This window comes from Mercurialis annua, linkage group LG3 (genome assembly GCF_937616625.2).
Source record: "Mercurialis annua linkage group LG3, ddMerAnnu1.2, whole genome shotgun sequence".
In the NCBI taxonomy this organism is placed as follows: Eukaryota; Viridiplantae; Streptophyta; class Magnoliopsida; order Malpighiales; family Euphorbiaceae; genus Mercurialis; species Mercurialis annua.
Genome location: NC_065572.1, coordinates 53,161,975 through 53,181,453, shown reverse-complemented (window position 1 = coordinate 53,181,453; position 19,479 = coordinate 53,161,975). Strand labels below are relative to the sequence as shown.

The 19,479-nt window shown below is 36.2% G+C and overlaps 1 protein-coding gene across 1 annotated transcript; it reads right to left on the bottom strand.

Annotated features, from left to right (window-relative positions):
- Positions 1 to 17,354: 17,354 nt before the first annotated feature.
- LOC126674173 (uncharacterized) lies at positions 17,355 to 18,144 on the bottom strand. The gene has a single exon (XM_050368580.2). The coding sequence runs from the start codon at positions 17,911 to 17,913 to the stop codon at positions 17,458 to 17,460; it is 456 nt and encodes a 151-aa protein (XP_050224537.1). The 5' UTR covers positions 17,914 to 18,144; the 3' UTR covers positions 17,355 to 17,457.
- Between the last annotated feature and the right edge of the window lie 1,335 nt (positions 18,145 to 19,479).

Genomic DNA, 19,479 nt, shown 5'->3' with positions numbered 1-19,479 from the left:
TGTGAAGCAATAATAATCCTAAAGTAAGGATAAAAAAAATTATTAGGATTAAGAAACTTGAAATGTTACGGAGAAGTAGTTTGAGAAAAGCTTACAGAATGAGTATTACAGTTTTGTTTTAAAAGAATGTATTATTGTGCTCAGATGCATCATGAATGCACATTGCAACAATCACTATAGAAAAAGGAATACTTGAATTCCATATACCTATACAAAATGATTTTGATAGGACATGCATCATGTATATTAGTATATCAAAGAGAAAGAGAATTGTATAGCAACTCTTTGGGGATGAGAGATGTCATCACCCTGAGCCACAATTATACAAAAGTTTTAAAATGTGAATTGTTAGATTCACAGTTTTGAAGAGATGAATTTAAAGAAAATCCAGCTGGTACACACATATACTTGTGTATGTGGGTGAATATGTGTATATGCACATATGTTTGAGAAACCATTTTTGTTTATAAAACAAAATTTTGTGAAATAAATTGTTGAGAAACAATTTGTTTACAAAACAAACTGTATTTGTTTTAAAATGTAAGCATACTCGAACGAAAACTCTGTAATAAAGTCAAGGTAGGATACAAGATAGCGGAGATGAGATGTTGCGATTTTTATTGTTCATAATATACAATAAAGATCTGGATTCTAATGTTTCATTCTGAAACATCAGAAATTACTAAGGATTGAGAAGAATAGGAAGTGAGAATTTACATTCTTACTCTAAGATAGACTAAGAGATAAGTCTAGTGATGGACTTTTATGATAAATAAAAGTTCAAGAGTAGATAATAGAAGATAATTGCGATTAAGATAAGAGAGAGTAGGATCTAATTAAACACAACTCGGTTAGTTTGACTTCAAGTAACTGTCGGTGAACAAAGTCATACGCATGTGTTTAATTAAAATGGATCTGAGATAGGTCTTACAGACAGAGCAGATGTCAGTAATAGACATATCTCTTAAATCCAAACGAGTGGTTAGATAAATCAAAAATTCATAAGTCTGGGAGGAGTAAACCTCAGCACTTAACCAATAAACGACAACGAATTAACTAAAAGAAAGATGATGAAAAGGAAAATAATTCTCAGAACCAAGTGGTTACACTACTAGTTCTTATTTGAATAAAGAGAGTCCTTGATTATGTTAATGACTGACAGACTTTGTGAGTCGTGTCAAACAAGGTATTCATTAATTAATGATTATTAATTATTTAATAAATAAACAATATACTTAAACAGTATAATAAACCTTGGATTAACATAAGATACGAATGTTATCAAAGTAAGAAAGAGATGAGAATAAAGAACTCAAGGAGTAAGTTTCAGATGTTATCTGAAAACTGATAAAGTGTAGTAAAACCCCAGTAATTAATGATCGAACCGTTAGATCGGTTTGATATTGGGATATGATAATCCCAGGACGGTTATCTAAGTTTTAACCGTTGCGATTGACGAACGGAGAGGAATATGATGCTTGAAGATGAAGGTGATGCTGTGAAACTTGCGTGAATTTTGGCAGTGAGCCAAAAGCGCAAGTGATCACGATAGTAAGTATAAACTTTAGTTAGCTTGGAATTGTCAACATAAGCTCCATATATGTATACAAAATGAATTTGAAAACGGTGTTGAGACAGTAATTTCAGAAGATAAATTCCGAGAACCGGGCCATATGACTGTGAAGTCTAGGCTGACTGGTAACGGAATATACATGTAGCGTACATGTATTTTGAGTGTCGGGTTAGAAATGCATAATGCATAGCCAACTAAAAGTGGAAAAATATTTAATAAACCTTTTGTTTTAATGTGAAAATGTTTTGAAAATGGAGCTACAGTTGATAGTCAGTTAATTAAACATGATAGTAACAGCTATAGCACAGTTATGAAAACTGTTAGCTGTGAACAAGGAAGATATGTATATGGAGAAGAAGTTAAGAAGTCTAATTAACATTGGAAATCCCGAAAAAACTAGGAATGAAAGTATAGTTTTGCGGTGATTGTAAAGGAAGTTAAAAGGTGTTTTACGATAAGATAGTTAGATTATAACCACACCCATACCTATACAACCACATTCTGGAAAGAGAGGAGATTAGTTACCCAATCTGTAACAGGAAGTTACAATAGATTGAGGAGTAAATAAAAGGACATTCTATACAAGGTATAGAAATGTAAGGAAATTAAAAGATGAGTAGTTAGTTTATAAAACAGTAATCATAAAACATACTAAAAGTCATCTCAATAATAAGATGAGCCATAAACAAATGATTAAGGTTGAAAAGAAAATAAAAGAAAGAAAATAAAATAAATAAAGATGTGCGACAAAGGTGATATATTAAAAGAGGAGTTATCAGAAGCTAGCAAAGGTAACCTAGTTTTACGATAACCGTGAAGTAAGTTAAATGGTACTAACTTATACCTACCTACTTGGATCGCTTAGCAAGAAAGAGACTAGAGATTAGTTCTTGGAATGCGTTGCAGGACGCTAAGCTAAGGAGTAAAAGATACTCCATACGAGTTATAGGATCAAGAGAAGTATAAAAGTGGATAATCTGTTGCTGAACGGAAGTTCAAACAGATGATAAGAACAACAGTAAGGAAGAGAGATATGATTGAGAACGTCAGTCAAGATGGTGCTATGCTTTCCAAAGCATGAAGTGAGATTAAGTATAAGTGAAATTTGGATTATAAGTGAAAAGTAAGTATATGTAAATTTGAGGACGAATTTATATAAGGGGGAGAGAATGTAATAACCCGAAAATTTAAGGAATAAAATATAGCCACGTGTCTAATATTTTATTAGACGGGAGTAGGTAAATTAAATTTAAAGATAAATTTAATTTACAAGTGTCCCTAAATTTTTAATATGGCTATAGGATTGCAAATTTAAATTTCTAGAATTTAAATTTGATTAGTTATATAGTTAACGGAGAGAATATGGATTTATGAATTGGGTGCAGAATAATTCATAAGTCCCTAGCGAATATTTTTGGTGCCAATATTCGCAAAATATTTTAAAAAGGTTATCGTGAAAATCTGATAAAATTTGGAAGCAGAAATTTTATCAAGCCCAGTCAATGCGGGCTTAATAAATCAAAAATGATTTATTAAGGGTAAAATATAAGTCGGATGGGAATAAAAATTATATTTTTATTCTTGTTATATTTTATTAGATTTTTGGTAAAATTTTCACGAAATTTGGAAGTCGTTTCCGTTTAGACTACAAACGACTAGTTTAGAAGTTGGTTTAAAGTGCATGATTGAGCTAGTACTAAAACGTATTTTAGCCAATCTTATATATATAACCAAATGTTAGCCAAATGAAGGCCAACATTTCATTTCTTCATCTGAAGAAATAAAAGAGAGCTGCTTAGGCTTCTCAGTGCGACGGAAACCTAGGGTTTCGGCCGTTCGATCCGTTTCTCGATTCTAACTCCATTTCTTCAACGATTACTCAAGTAATCGAGGTAGTATACCCGTATTAAACGTTTATTTTGATATATATCGATATATTTCGAATATATATTCGTTTATAAACGGTTACCGTATCGAATCGAACGTAAACGTATTAGTTTTACGTTTCGAACGTGAATATGGATAGATTGGAATGTGTATACGTGTTAGGAGCGGAAAAATGGAGTTAAAGCACGTCGGAAAGCCCGAGAAATCAAATTTCTCGGGGCTGTGCACTCGGGTGCACGAACGTGCACCATTTGGTGCACGAACGTGCACCATTTGGTGCACGAACGTGCACCATGAGAGGGTGCACGAACGTGCACCCAAGGTGCACGAACGTGCACCATCTGGGGTGCACGAACGTGCACCAGTTGTGCACGATCGTGCACTACCCCAAGGTGCACGATCGTGCACCATGCCGAGATGTCGATAAGGGGGGACTTTTTGGGGCTTTTTGCCCTAAGAACTTGACGTAGTTTCGTTGAGTCGAAAACGTTTTAAAACAATAACTTGTGTTAGAAGAAAGTGAAAAGGGTTTATAACCTAAACCTAAAGACTTTTAAAAGGATATTTTAAAAGTAAAGTTAAACGTTTATAATGGACTTTAAAAGAGTTAAAGTCAACGTCTAAACGGTTTTAAAGATTTAGCAATCGGTTTTGCTAAATACTTAGTATATGACCGAGAATTGTTTTGACAATTAGGTCTATACTATAAATGGTTTTCTTTAGGTATTGCAATACCTAAAATAACTTCTAAAGTGAAGTTAGAACGTTTTCCCAAAACGAGAATTTATTATATGGTTTTAAAAGAAAACAGACCATAAGTGCTATGTGTTTATATGATTATATGTTTGACCTAGATCTGGGTTTAAGGACCTAGAAATTTTATAGGAAACATATATTGATGTATTTTATCCTGTTTTCTTTGTGTGTTTAGTCCGACCAGCTAGCCAGCAGTCTGACCACAACCACAGGATTAAGTTCCAGACCTAGCGGTGTTTGTGAGTTCATTTGTTTACTTTTGAATATTAGTATTCAATTGTTTTAACTCCATAAATCGCACTAAGTATGAAACTTAGCCAAGGAAGATCCACTGAAACGAGCTATCTATTGGGCAACAATAGGACTGTGTGATCACCGGTGTTAATGAACTAGATGAGAGGTAAATATTATAAGCATACATGTTGAGATTAGGTTTTAAGCCAGATGCTTGTAAAGCGGCTTAAACCTATCGGGTAGTCCTGAGGTGGCAGTGATTTAGTTCCGGCCCAGCAACCCTATACAGAGTTAAGAGGGTTGTGATACATAAGTATACAGCTCATCCTGTATTAAACAAGAGTTGTGCATATGCATTATATATATGATAGCACTATAACGTAATCAGGATTAGGGTTTCATTTGGATCGAGGACTGGTAATATTTTTATATACCGATATTTTGTATATATGCGATTTTGGTATTTAACTGTAAACCTATCTACTCACTCAGAAATATTTATATTTCTGACCCCGTTGTTGTTTATCATTTTCAGGTACCTAGCTACCGGGTTCTGGTCGAGCTTCCATCCTTTTCCATCAGGGAAGCTTATCTTGTTGTTATGTAAATAACACTTTAAACTCTTAGATGCTGCAATAGTGTATATAGGTTTGATATGCCTGTGGCCACGTCATGGTTCCTCTGTCTACATACTCTGATAGGAACCTGACTTTGTCTAGCTCCAATAAGTGGCTACTTAATAGGCATATGGTGTTTTATGGTGTCCCCTACGGGTGGCCAAGCTTCGTGTCTTTGGTCTGCAAAGACACTGTGTGTAGTTTTAGCTGGCCTTACGTTTGTGTGCCTGCTGTGCATGTTTTTAAATATGTTTGATACAACGCTTTGAAAAGAAAAGTGTTCGATATATTTTATTAAACATATTGTTCGGGTGCGCGGTTTGAGACAGGGCTGCCTGCGAGGCAAGGCACGTGAGCCAAGTCCCTGTACCACCGCACCGGTTTTCAGAAATGCGCGTGGGTCAGAATAACTGGGGTTATTCAACCAGCATTTCTGAAAACGCGATTTCGCCTATATGAATATTTTCAGAATGTGTTTTCCACGTTAAACGGAAAAATGTTTTAACGGTGTTTTCTGAAAACGGGTCGTACGCGAGGTACGATCTAGATTTATATATATTTATATTTAGGAGGCGAAAAATTTATAGAGGTTTTAGGCTTGCTACGGGTTTCGGAACAACCATTCCCATTCCCTAGCGCCAGTCTCGGCTCGGGTTTCGAGGCGGAAATCGGGTCGTGACAGTAACTTTGCTGGAAACTATTTTTTTTAATGGTTTAAAACTTGTTAAAGGAATGCTAGTTCATCTTAAGTTGTGGTTTAATATAAATTAAGTAATATAAGGCATACAAGGTGTTATATGTCAGGTAGGGTTTCAGCTGAACTATTTTAGCTTCGAGTTGATACTTGAAAGATGTTGAATCTTATTGATTCTATTTGAGATGATATAATTAAATGTACTTGGGGTGCTACTTGCTAAGTGTTAGCAAGCTTAATTGTTTATGGCATTATTAAGTTTCGGTGTGAGCTCTTATTTTAAATGACTTCGATTTCATTAAAGGTTTGATTAAAGACTTTGGTTTTAAACTTGGTTTATGGATGGGTCGGGTTATACGTGGTCTCCCAACATGTTGTGTTGAGCTATACTGCAGTAAGGCAAACACACTACTTTGGAAACTGTAATTGTTTTGTAAAGACTATTTAAGTATTTAAGTACTTTAGTTTTGTTTTAAAAGATAAGAACTCACCTAAGGTTAACTTGCCTTATTTGCTATTTGGTTGTATGAATACTTGGTTGTATTTTGGTTACCTTGTTTGATTCTTTGGTTGCGTTGTGAAATGCTAGTCCTATGTGTAGTCTAGTATTCTTAGAGTTAGGGGTTTTTCGGATATTGACTTATATAGTGTTTTGGACCCGTCGACTGCTCGTGCTTCGGAGTCTACGCAGGGTTAGCTGTTTGCCAAGATTCACGTGGATAAGCAAGCAGTGAGTTTGTAGTGTTATTTACCGTTTTATTAAGTACCGCACATTATTTTAGTATATCAAATGTTTGTGAACTGTTTTAAGGATTATGGATCTGGATTGAAACGAGCTACTCGATAGGCTTGTATCGAGACTGTGTGCACCGGTAAGTACTTTGGGATTGGCTGACCAATGTCTGGCCTACTTTGGGAATCGATGAGGATTTGTTCCCATCTACTTTGGGTTAAATACTTTGGGATTTCATTTCAATACTGTTTTCCATAATCAAGTATATATATTAGTATAAAAGGATTTGTTTTAAGGGTTTTAAACTTAATAAATGTAAATAGCATTATGAACTCATCTCAGTATATCTGACCCCGTTGTTTTCCAAACTTTCTAGGTTTATGATTTTGAGAGCGTCGGTCATCTCCGATCTTTTGATTCCTCGGAGGTCTTTTTTTTATGTTATCAGACTAGTTTACTGTTTTACTTCTTAGACCGCAGTAGAACTAGTTGTCTCTATTATTGTACTTTGGTTTGTCATAGTGGTACAGCTTTTATATTATTATACTTTGGTATGTTACATTGGATTATTTATTATATGAGGCATGTTTCATAGTTTCGAATTGCTATTAAGTAATTATATTAGAACTGCTATATAAGTTGTTAGACTTAGGCTGAAGTCTCGGTTGCCCCCGAGCATTGGTTTTCTTGCAGGTTATATTGAATATAAGGTTTTCCGCGAGGCTTGCTACGGGTTTCGGTACGACCATACCCATACCCTAGCGCCGGTCGCGATCCATGAAATTGGGTCGTGACAAGTCCCCACCTCATGGGGATCCCCTTCCCCATGGAAAATCGGGTCTATTTTTATACAAATTTTATTACAATTTTTGATATATTATTAATAATTTTTAATAATTTAATTACTTAAGAGAAAATAATTTTTTTTCTGTTTTAAAAAGACTTTTAATTACTTACAAAACGAAATAAAAAAGTTTAGAGAATTTTTTATTTTGTTTTGATTATTTTATTTTAATATTTAAAATTGCTGAATATTTTAGATGATTATTTAATGTTTGAAATAATTTAATTTTATAATATGTAATATTATTGATATTGAATAGTTCATATTTGTTTTTTCAAATATTTATAAATATAATAAAAATATTTAAATATTTATATTCAAATTATACGGGGATGTGAGGATCCCCATGAGGATGGGGAATCCATGGGGATAGGGATGGATTAATCCCCATTAAATAAATGGGGACGGGGATGGGAATTCCCCATAGAAGCGGAGACATAGATGGGGATAGCTTCCCCACTCCCACTCCGCCCCATTGCCATCCCTATGTTTTTTTCCCGGAAAGATGAAATCTTTAATAAAATTCGACTATGAAAGTCTCGCTTCTAATCGCACCATTTAGGTTTGAGAGTTGTTACAAAAAACGGAATCTCTGGGAGCTTCTTTAGCCACTATATGTGCCGCCCAATTACAACTTCTTTTAACAAAACGGAAATCACTAAAATTACTCTTACTACAAAGCAATTTACAATCATCAATAACAATCTCACAATTAACATCAGCCGAGGTATTAACATTCAAGGCGTCAATAATGAACCTTGCATCACCTTCAAAGATGGGATTCAGAACTCGCATTCGAGACGCTAGCAAAATAGACTCACAGAGTACCATTGCTTCTACTAAAGCCGGAGAATGGACATTTATGAAACGCCTGGCAAGGGAATTACTCCCATTCAAGTGTGATCCCGAACTACGCAAGCTCCTATTCCGCACTGCGAATTTTCCTGAAAGGCCCCATCAAAATTGAACTTAAGGCCACTTGCCGGCGGCAGAACCCAGCGCAAAGGAAGTGAATCAGATTGAGTAATGTTCGGATTCCTAGCCATCAGATTCCTTCTTCTCATTGCTGCAACAAACTCATTGTGGACGTGAGATGCCTCTTAAAGAATCAACACTGGATTACTATCCAGATTTTGAAAAATGAGGGCATTTCTTGCTCTCCAAATGGACCACATTATCCAAATAACTTTTGACAACAGTTCTACTCTATTTGTAGAATCATGAAGTTTATCAGTCAACGATATCCATATGTCCCTCATCGAAGATGGATTCACACTGATAATATGGTGACTAATTTCTGAACCAATCCAAATAGCTTCCGTAAAAAGGCAGAGAAAAAAAGATGCTCTAAGGACTCTGAATGATTACATCTCGGACAAAGACCATATTTTTCCGGAAGACGGTTATGGATATTCTCATTGCAGGCAAGTCCATTTCGCAAACATTTCCAGATGAAACATTTCACATTTGGAGGCAGATGTAGTTTCCAAAAAGCTTGCCACTATCCAGACCGGTCTTGAATAGAAGATCTGCCTAACGATGCTTCAAAGGAGAGATGATAAGCAGAATTCACAGTAAAACGCCCATGCTTAGACCAATTCCAGATGACACGATCTTCTTGCACTGTTATACTTATAGGAATGTTCAAGATGATTTGTGCGTCGGACTGCTCAAAACAAGCCTCGACTAAATCAACATTCCAAAGTCTTCTATTTGCCGTGAACATATCTACTACTCTCAAAACATGTCTAGGTAATACAGTTGAAGTAGAAGGTGTGAAGGGAGACTTGGTAGGCAGCCAAGACGAATTATGGATGGAAACATAATTTCCGGATCTCACTTTTCCAGCGAACACCTAATTAAAGAAATTTTCTTCCTTGTAACAAGCTTCGCCATGCCCACGAACTATTTGAGTGGTTCCCTGCTTCCACAAATGAATTATATGGGAAGTGCTTACCTTTAAGCACTCTAGAAATGAGGGATTCCAGTTGAGTGATGATCCGCCACCCTTGTTTGGCGAGAAGAGCCAAGTTGAAATTCTCTAAATCCCGAAAACCTAAGCCTCCTACTTCTTTTGATAAACACATTTTACGCCAGGAAATCCAGTGCATACGTCTTTCGTCATTCCGCTTACCCCAAAGTTGGAAATTATTTTATTGATTTCTTTGTGAATAGTTTTCGGAAGAAAAAAGCATGACATGGAATACACTAGAATCGTCGTAACAACACTTTTAATTAAACCCTCACGACCTCCAAACGATAATAAGCAACCTTTCCAATTTTCAACTTGGTTATGTACCCTCGAGCAAATTTCTCTAAAAGTTTCAGTTTTAGATTTAGTAACTAGTGCCGGCAATCCGAGGTATTTATCTTGGCCACCCATTTTGGTCACATTTATAAGCTCAGTGAGATGTACCCGAATGTCTTGAAGTGCATTGCGACTAAATAATAACGAAGATTTTTCTAGATTAACCTCTTGCCCAGACGCCGAGGAGTATAGCTGCAAAATATCATTAACCCGTCTAGCTTGAGCCTAGGAAGCTTCAAAGAAGAGTAAAGCATCATCAGCAAACATCAAATGGGAGATGCTTGGACTTCTCCTAGATATTTGGACGCCTGTGATGTGTCTTTGAGTTTCTGCCTGAGATAGTAAAGAAGAGAAACCTTTTGCGCAAAGCAAAAAAAGGAAAGGCGATAGCGGATGGCCTTTTCGAATACCTCTCGATGGAACAATGAACCCGTGCGATGTCCCATTTAAATTTAGCGAGTATGTAACCGACGAGATGTAGCTCATTGTCCACCGAATCCACGAATGGTGGAAATCCAACTTCCTCAATACTCTCTTAATTAAAACCCATTCAACTCTTTCGTAAGCTTTACTCATGTCTAGCTTAAGTGCCAACTCAAACTTCAAAGAACCTCTTCTAGTTTTTAAAGGATGTGTCCATTCGTGAGCAAGCAAAATGTTGTCCGAAATATTCCGACCTTTGACAAACGCGCTTTGATTTTCGCCAATAATCTGAGGCATGAAGGGTTGTAACCGATTAGTTAAAATCTTTGAAATAATTTTGTAGAAAACCGGACATAAACTGATTAGACTAAGATTGGACATCAAAGCCGGAGAATTCACTTTCAGAATGAGCGTAATAGTAGTGTGATTTAAGCTGCAGGGTAATCTGTTCCCAGCAAAAAAAGTCGCGCACTTTCGCACACGTATCACCCTTAATCGTGTCCCAGTTATTTTGAAAGAATAAACCGGTTAAACCTTCTTGTCCCGGGGCTTTATGAGGATGGATAGCAAAGAATGCCTTGCGAATTTCATCGTCCGAACAAGGCCGAATAAGACTTAGATTCATAGCAGTTGTGACCTTTCTTTCCATACCCGATAATGCAGCAACACTGTTAGAAGGATTTGATGAGGTATAGATGTTTTGAAAATGGTCCAAGGCAATATTCACCACCTGTGTTTCACTTATGCTTAGCTCCCCTCTGTCATTATAATGTTGAGAGATATCATTTCTTTTCCTTATCTGAACAACCTTAGAATGAAAGAAAGCGGTATTACGATCTCCCCACTTCAACCAATCCACTTTCGCCTTTTGTTCCCAAAACTGCTCTTCACATTTACACTCCACCGCTAGAACATCTTCAAGCTCCTCAATCTGAGCTAATGGTTTTCAAATCCTTGCTGATGTAGAGTAGAGATTTGAATAAGGGATTTTATGTTTCTTTGGGCGTTAAACTTTTTCCCCCGAGCCCAGGTGAACAATTCTTGTTTGCAATTTTTTCAGCTTGTGTTGCATTCTGGACAAGTGGTTCATTCCTTCATTATCATCTCTGCTCCAAGTTGTGTTAATAATATGCTGAGCTTCACCATTACCCTTCCACCGTTGATCATAATAAAAGTGTCGCCTACTTCGCCTTACCACTGGATTAGAATCGAGGAGAATCAGTCGATGATCCGATCCTAACTCCTCAAGATGAGTAACGCACCCCTTAGGGTAAGTGGTAAAACAATCTGGAGAAACAAGAATTCTGTCCAGCCGTAAAAGGATGTTTTCCGACCCAACCCGTCTATTATTCCATGTGAAGGGAAAACCTTTGAAACCTAAATCAAGAGTATTAGTTCCAAGTTAAAAATTCTACAAACCTCCATACTACCACAATTAGGAGGTCTACCACCCCTCTTTTCCCTACTATTGCTTATACATTTAAAGTCACCACCTAAAATCAAGTGACCCGCCAAATTCAAGTAATAATGTTGAAGGAAATTAAGCTGCTAGATACGTTCAGAATATGAAACAGAAAGATACACTCCAATAAAATTCCATATACAACCATCAACTACATTAACAACAGTACAGTGAATGTAAAAGGCATCTAGACTAATAATGATAGGATTACAACTAGTATTCCAAGACAAAGCCAAATCCCCTGAGCTACCAATTGGTTCCTACAACGTGTAGTTTCTGAAACCAGCCCTACGCAAAAACTTTTGTACCACCAGGTCTTTATTTTTGGTTTTGGAAAGGAAAACCAAGTCGGGAGAATGGAATTTAACGATCTCTTTGAAGTTATAGAGTGTCAAGGGATTCCCCACAACTTGACAATTCCAACACAAAACTTTCATATATCCCTATGGGGTCCATTAAGGCTGGTACCCTCCACCACATTGGATTCTGGGATAAAACGTGATTTCTTTATCATCTCAGATGGTTCCTCCTCTCGTCCCCTCTTGGAAAAGTTATCACATGAAACTTCTTCTTGTCTGACCACTGAGTTCCTCCTGTGTACAAGCTCACTCCCATCTTGGTTAGTAACGGGTCAGGCCTCTCTCGCAGTTGCTTTCCTACACAGCTTCCAAAGAGGTGATGTGAAGGGAAGCCTCTGGCCCTCATGAGCAGCAGCACTTTGAGGGTTGCTTGTAGTAATTACTGGTAGCATATTTCTTACCACATAATTTGGGATAAATCTTGGGGCAGCTGAGTAGCTTTGTTACGTTGGATATGTATCAACAAGGAACTGTGTGCTGACTGAAGTGAAGTAAAGAGGAAGGGAGGAGATGCATTAGAAGTATACTTACTTGGGTCTCGATACTGCACTGGTGGAGTTTCCACAGGAAAGGTTTCCGCAATCTTCTTAGAGTTCTTTATGAACACATGCAGCATACCCAATTCCTTAAGGGTTTTAAGTATTAGATAAAATTCCTCTTGGATGACCAATAGAAAGCTCAGGAAATTCAGTAGAGATGTTAGGATCCAACGGTAGTGGTTTGTAAGAAGCTAGGTTTTTAATCACAAGTTGGGCAGCTTTGTGGGTTTCCAAAAGTTTGGTAGCAGCAAGGATGTCAGCAACAACCACCGTGGAAGAGCTGGTTTTGTGGCCATAATACCCTGGTTTGTCAGTCTTTGCTGAGAACCCCATCCTCATCCACATACCGTATTTCGGGACTCCTTTCTCACTAATCTCATGGACTGCCTCCTTGCACTCAGAAGTATAGTGCCCTAGCATTCCAAACTTAAAGCACACATCTGGCATTCGTTCATAAATAAAGCGAACAAAGTTACGATTACCATCAGAGTCCCTAGAGAATAAGCCTATTCGAAAGGGCTTAGAGACATCCACCATGACTTTCAAACGCACAGTACCATATAATTCCCTGGTTAAGTTATCCTTCGAGTCCATAGCAAGGAGATATTGAAATAAACTCCTAAACATTCTCGCGTTGCCAAAAAAAAATTTGTAATACCCTGAATATTTTAAAACAATTAAATGGTGCCACTTGTTGTAAATTCCGATAAATTAAATTAAAATGGATTTAATTTAATAATATTGGAAATTTTGAATAATTTTTAGTAAGCGAATTAGGGGGATTTAAGGAAACACTTGGAAAATTAATATAAAATAAAATATAAATCCTGATTTAATAATTATTTCGCCAAAGTCCGCGAAATATTTTATAATATTTACGATTAAAGTTTCGTGTCGATCAGAGATCATTTAAAATTTGGACGCGGTTAAGTTATGGACTAAATTGTAACTTTTGACAAGTTCAAGGGCCAAAATGTAAGTTAGCCAATTATATATAAGATTAAGAATATGAAATGAAGGTTCCAGAACCCAAAACCTTAGCTTCTTCATTTCATTGTCGAATTCATCGTTTCTCTCGCTCGATCTCTGCTTCTCGTCTGTTTTCGACGTTCTATAGCTCGAATCGATCGTATTTGAGTGGCGAATAATGGTAAGCACATCTTTTTACCGTTTATTTGGATGGATGTGATGGAATATCGAGTTAAAGTTTAGGGTAATCGAGCGGTTTTATCGTTTTACCGATTTAAGATTGATTTTAGTGTTTTAAAGTTTGGATTTCACGTTATTGACGATGTTGAGGGTTGTTTGAATGTAGAGTATGCAGAATTAGGTGTAAAGCACGTCGGAATCGAGCCAGGGATTGAAAAACCCGAACAGTGCGTAGCACAGCACACTATACGTTCGCAAAGGTGTTGTGCGTACGCACAGCGGGATTGTGCGATCGCACAGTCTGAGACAGAATGTGCGAACGCACAGTCAACTGTGCTAACACACAATCTGATGTGCAAACGCATAGTGAGACGTGCGCTCGCACAGCATGCTACCCGACAGTTTAGTTTCAAATTTCATTCCGTATTTACATGTCGTGATCGAGATAGATTAGTTATCGATTAATTTGAATTGTTTGACCTAACGAGATTAATCGATAATCAACTCAGAAGAGTAATTCAAACCGAAACGAGTTAGAAACCATTAATCAAGATAGAATACGTGAGAAGCACGATGGTCGATAAGTTAAACGTTTCGTGTCTTGAGTCTAGAGTCAATCCTAGAATAGGATTCTGATTTGAGCTATTGATGTGAAATCGTTTAGATCCGGTGAGGCAAGCAGCAGCTGGACCAGGAGCTCGGGAAGCTTGACGGTTTTTTTAGCACCGTAGTATTTTGAGATAGCAATTTCAATGAGTTTATATATATTTACTATTAAAGTATTTACACAAGCAAATATTTTATATTGCTCCACGTTTGAATCGAATGTTTTCAATGCAAATGTTTTATATGAAATACATACATGTTTGATTTGAAACCAGTATTGATCCGATGGAAAGTGCCTTCCTATTGGGCGGTAATAGGGCTGCGTGATCACCAGTTTCGATTAATCACAGCTTTGTTTATGATTATGAATATGAATACGAAAGTTGGATATGTGAAAGATAGATACGGGGTTGAACTCGGTCGAATTATCTCGGGACCACAACTTGGGATTAAGAGACGGGCCGCGGTTGAATTATCTCGGGACCGGGCCACTTGGATCAGTTTGATTGGATTATGCACGTTTGGCATGTTCAAAGATTATGGTTTCAATCGGATCTTTTACTCGGCTACACGTGATTTAAATGTTTATTGCATTGTTTTATGTTTTATATGAATGCTTATTAGTAAATAGTATGAACTCACTCAGTATATTCCCGTATACTGACCCCTCACAGTTTTTCCTCTCAGGTGAAAAGAACTTTTAAAGTGACGGACTTCTATCCTTGTTTCAGAAGTCTGATATTTTGAAAGTATGTAAAGAAACAGTACTTTACTTCTAGAGCTGCAGTAGATAGGTTTTGTGTTTTATTTTGTACCAAACGATTTTCTGTAAATATAACTCTGATATTTTAAACTTATGTATGTATTATGCTTGCTGCATTATTATCGTTTGTGGCTGCCATATGATGATGTATGGCCTAGCATGTTTATAGCATGACATGTGTTTCTGTCTGTCATGCATGACATGTGTTATTTGCGAAAAAATTATTTATGTTTTTAGGCTTGCTACGGGTTTCGGAGCTACCACTCCCATTCCCTAGCGCCGGTCTCGGCCCATGAGATTTGGGTCGTGACAAAGTTGGTATCAGAGCATGGTCCAGATACCATTGCTCATATCGGTTATGTGTTAAGTGATTGAATTCCTAGGATTCTACTGCAGCACATAGGATTCGAGTCTTGTCTTTGTTACATATTCGTTTGGTTTTCAAACTTTCAGCTTTCCCTCGTGGATGTGAGTCTGTTAATGTTTGCTTATTCGCATGTGATGAGATGCGCGTTATATACGATTTACGTTTACGATGATATGCGTTTGTGTGGCTATGTAACGATGTTTGTCTTGGTCAGGATGTCTGACCAATGACAAGAAGAAGAACGAGCTGCCGCTGCAGCGCGAAATGTTGCAGAAGGAGCACATGATGTACTTCTAGAAGCTCAAGATGAGTCTTCTGTTCACGGAGGAGGTGAAGGCTAAGAGGCCCATGCTCAGGCACCAGGGGTGCAAGTGCAAGCTCAACAACCTAACGTTCTAGGTTTCGACCTAAATTAGTTTCGTACGGGAGTTGTGGCTATGCAAGCTAATCAGGCTGAGGTACAGAATATGCATCGTGAACAACTACAACAGCAACAGCAACGTAACGTTGCTTATACCGATCGGGATAGCATTTTGGCTTATATTGGCCTTAAGCCAACTAAGTTTAACGGTTCTGAAGATGCTCTGGACTTCCTGGAAGAGGTGGAACGTAACGCTCGACGTCTGCAAGCTAACGATAGACAATCCATCATTATGGTGGAAATGTAAATGCGAGGACCTGCAAAGGATTGGTTTCAGCACCATATTCAGCCAACGATGGATACGATGACTTGGGCTGAATTTGTGAATCGTTATAGGGAATTTAGAATTTAGAAACGATGACTTGGACCTGCAAAAAATTTTAGAATTTAGAAACTACACTCCTCACTTGGTGTCTATATTTACACATGATTATTACTAATGTGGAAATCACAATTTTTGTGAAGAAAAGAAGATAGGGAGAGGAATCAAATCGGTCATTTTCATTTCCTAACATTAAAACAATATCGTTTTTGTGAAGAAGAAAACGATATAATCTTTTGATGTTTTTCAACACATTATACGACGTGTGGCTTATAACTTTTGTTTCGGTAAGGCACACCGACAACTAGGTTACAGAAAAATGTTTTGAGAGAATTCGCCAAAAATTATAAAGGTTAGGTCATTAGTTATCAACTTTTAGATACATAATTTGTCTTAACTGGTTATTTTATATCATTGCCAATTCTTATCAAGTTGCTTTTGGTAGTTTGTTGTGTTTATTCATCCCCAGTTGGGTGTTTATTTCCCCTTTCATGGGTGTTTATATCACATGTGGAAAGTATTTTTATAATATTACTTAAGCAAGAGGGGCTTCAATTAGATAGCTCAATTAGTAGCCGCTAAGTCCATTTTAATTCTGTTGTTTAAGAATAGTTCATCATCTTCAAGAAATGACCCTTTTTTATATATATATATTAGGCCTAATCACTCAAAAACCCCTCACCTTTAAACTTTTTTTCAATTCCACCCCGACGTTGAAAATTTGTCAATTTTACCCACTTTTGAATTTTCCGTTTTCAATTGTACCCGAATATTTTAATTTTTGTTAATTTTTTTACTTAAATGATGAAATCATTCAATTAATTAAGTCTAAACATGAAATTAAATTCTTTTTTATTCAAAAAAGTACAAATAAGTCCTTTATTTTTAAAAACTAACTAAAAACCATAATCAAATTAACACTAATTTAAATTCTTAATTAATTTAACTAAATTTAAATAAATTTTAAAAATATACAATTAATATATGCGAGACATGTAGAATGTTTTAAACAAATTTTCAAACGCAAAAGACGTTAATTTAATTTTTCAGGGTACAATTGAAACAGAAAAATGCAAAATAGGGTAAAATTGACAAATTTGCAACGTCAGGGTATGATTGAAAAGGGGCTAAAAGGTCGGGGTTTTTTAAGACATTAGGCCTATATATTATTATCTTTGGAAAAAAAAAAAGATACGGAATTTAAAACGCTAAAGTACGTAAAAGAATTTTTTTTGATCTTTTTAGTATCTCAAGTTAAAAATTAGATGAAAGTAGAACATCACATTCACAAGTATCATCAGCAATCAACACAGAACTAGTTATGTTAATCAAAACAAAAGCCAAATTGTGAAATTGAATCCAATTAGACAGTGCCACTGAGTTTCCATATAACAACAAAATCAAACTCTACTGCTTTGAGAAGGGCTTCTCCAAAACCCAGTAGCAAAAAACCGGTCCCACATCTCTTTTTCCAAATCAACGGCCTCAATTCCCGCATCATCCCGCCCATCGCCGCCGCGAACTTTCCTCTCCAGCGTCTCTATACACAGATCATTCCTACTACAACTGGGTCCGGGCGACAGCAGAGCCTGCATTTTCTTCTTCTTCTTCAAACGCCGTCGTCTCTTGGCTTTCTTGCACAGACACGCCGGCACCTTGAACACCGCCAGCACCAAGAAATTCATCAACGTAAAGGGGCAGCAGCAGCAAACCGCCGCGCACCCCGCCGCTGTCCCTCCGGCAACCTCCCCTAACCGCTTCGTTTTGTCGCCCCTCGCTTTGTCCGGAGATGATTCGCCCGGCGACTGCGGCTTGGGCTTTGAAGAGGGGAATCGGATTGAAAAGCGAGGAGTCATGGGTGATTGGGTTGAAAGAAAAAGAAAGGAGTTGGGGAACAATGGGATTTTTTTAAAGCGATTTAAAAGCCGATAAAATCGAATTCTTGGGTGCTGTTTGTTTTAAATTTGTCATACGCGTTTTATGTATATGATGGAAATTAACATCTGTTTTCTTCTAGTTTTTCTTTTATTTGGCCAATCACATAACACACTAATTTAAGCAAAATTGAAAATACAAATCAAATACTAGAATTACTTCTTCTGTTTCTGCTGTCTTTTATAGAGGGGGACTATTAGTAGATTAGAGAACATAATGTGGGATTCATCATATTTTACCAACATTCAGATTATGTTTTTTTAGCTCTTTTAGGCATTTTTAGTATATTTTTAGAAATATTCATGAATTTAAAATCAGAGAAAAATATATTATTTAGTATTTTTTAAAATTTATTTACAAAATTACTGTGAAAATTCTTAATTACACTCATATTTTACTAATTTAGTATTTTTTTTGCTTTATTTTAATTGTTATTTATAGAAGTGCTACATTTAAAAGAAATACATGAAACATCGTAGCAACGCCCGGGAGTTTGATGAGCGGCCGCCGCATTTTGGCCGGAAAAATTTCCGGTCAGCGCAAGGTCAACATGTATTATATTCATTATTCAATATTGACCAATATACCGTTGATTTTTATTGGCTTTTGTTGAATGAGTGTTTTTTAATTATTTTTTAGGTGTATTTTAAGTGGTTTTTTAGTGTTTTTTGTTTATTTTTTCAATATTTTTATAAAAAAAATTCATATAGTTTTTTTAAAAAAATCCTTTAAATCTATGTGAAATCTAATTTTTAAAAAAGATTTCATCCTTCCTCTTAAATGTAAAAACAATCAATTTAAAACAAAAATAGCAAAATGTTATAATAGTTTATTATTTTTAAAAAAGGCTTAATATTCCAAAAAATCTCGACCTTTTAACCCCTTTTCAATTTCACCATAACGTTGTAAAATCACCAATTGTACCCAAATCCACACTTTTCACTTTCAGTTATACCCGTTAGTACTTAATTGACCTTTTTACCATTGAAAAAGGTTCAAATAAGTCATTATTTTAAATTTTTCAAATAGAAAAGAGTTCAAATAAGTCATTTATAAGAGTTTTTTTGGAAATTCTTTCTAATGGAAAAAAGTTCAATTTAAAAAATTGGGCACAATTAAAACCCAACGGTATGAATTTGGATACAATTGGCGATTTTACAACGTCGGAGTGAAATTAAAAAGGGGCTAAAAGGTCGGCTTTTTTTTGGGACATTAAGTCTTTTTAAAATAATCTTTTACTCCTTATTGCCGTAGACGAAAAATCGGACTGTCCGGATGAGCTAGAGTGGGTAATATAAATTTGAACACTTTTTTCAATTAGGAAAAGAGATTTTAAAATAAAATATAATAGAGTGTTAAAATTTTATAATATTAGTTCATAATTTTATAGTTCCGCTTGACTTTAATATATATTTTAAACGTATGATCGAACATACCCTTGCTACCTTATACCATTAACATTGTTAAATAATCTGATTCGATTGTTT

Coding starts and splice junctions, on each gene's coding strand:
- LOC126674173 (XM_050368580.2), bottom strand. CDS start 17,913: ATGACTCCTCGCTTTTCAATCCGATTCCCCTCTTCAAAGCCCAAGCCG.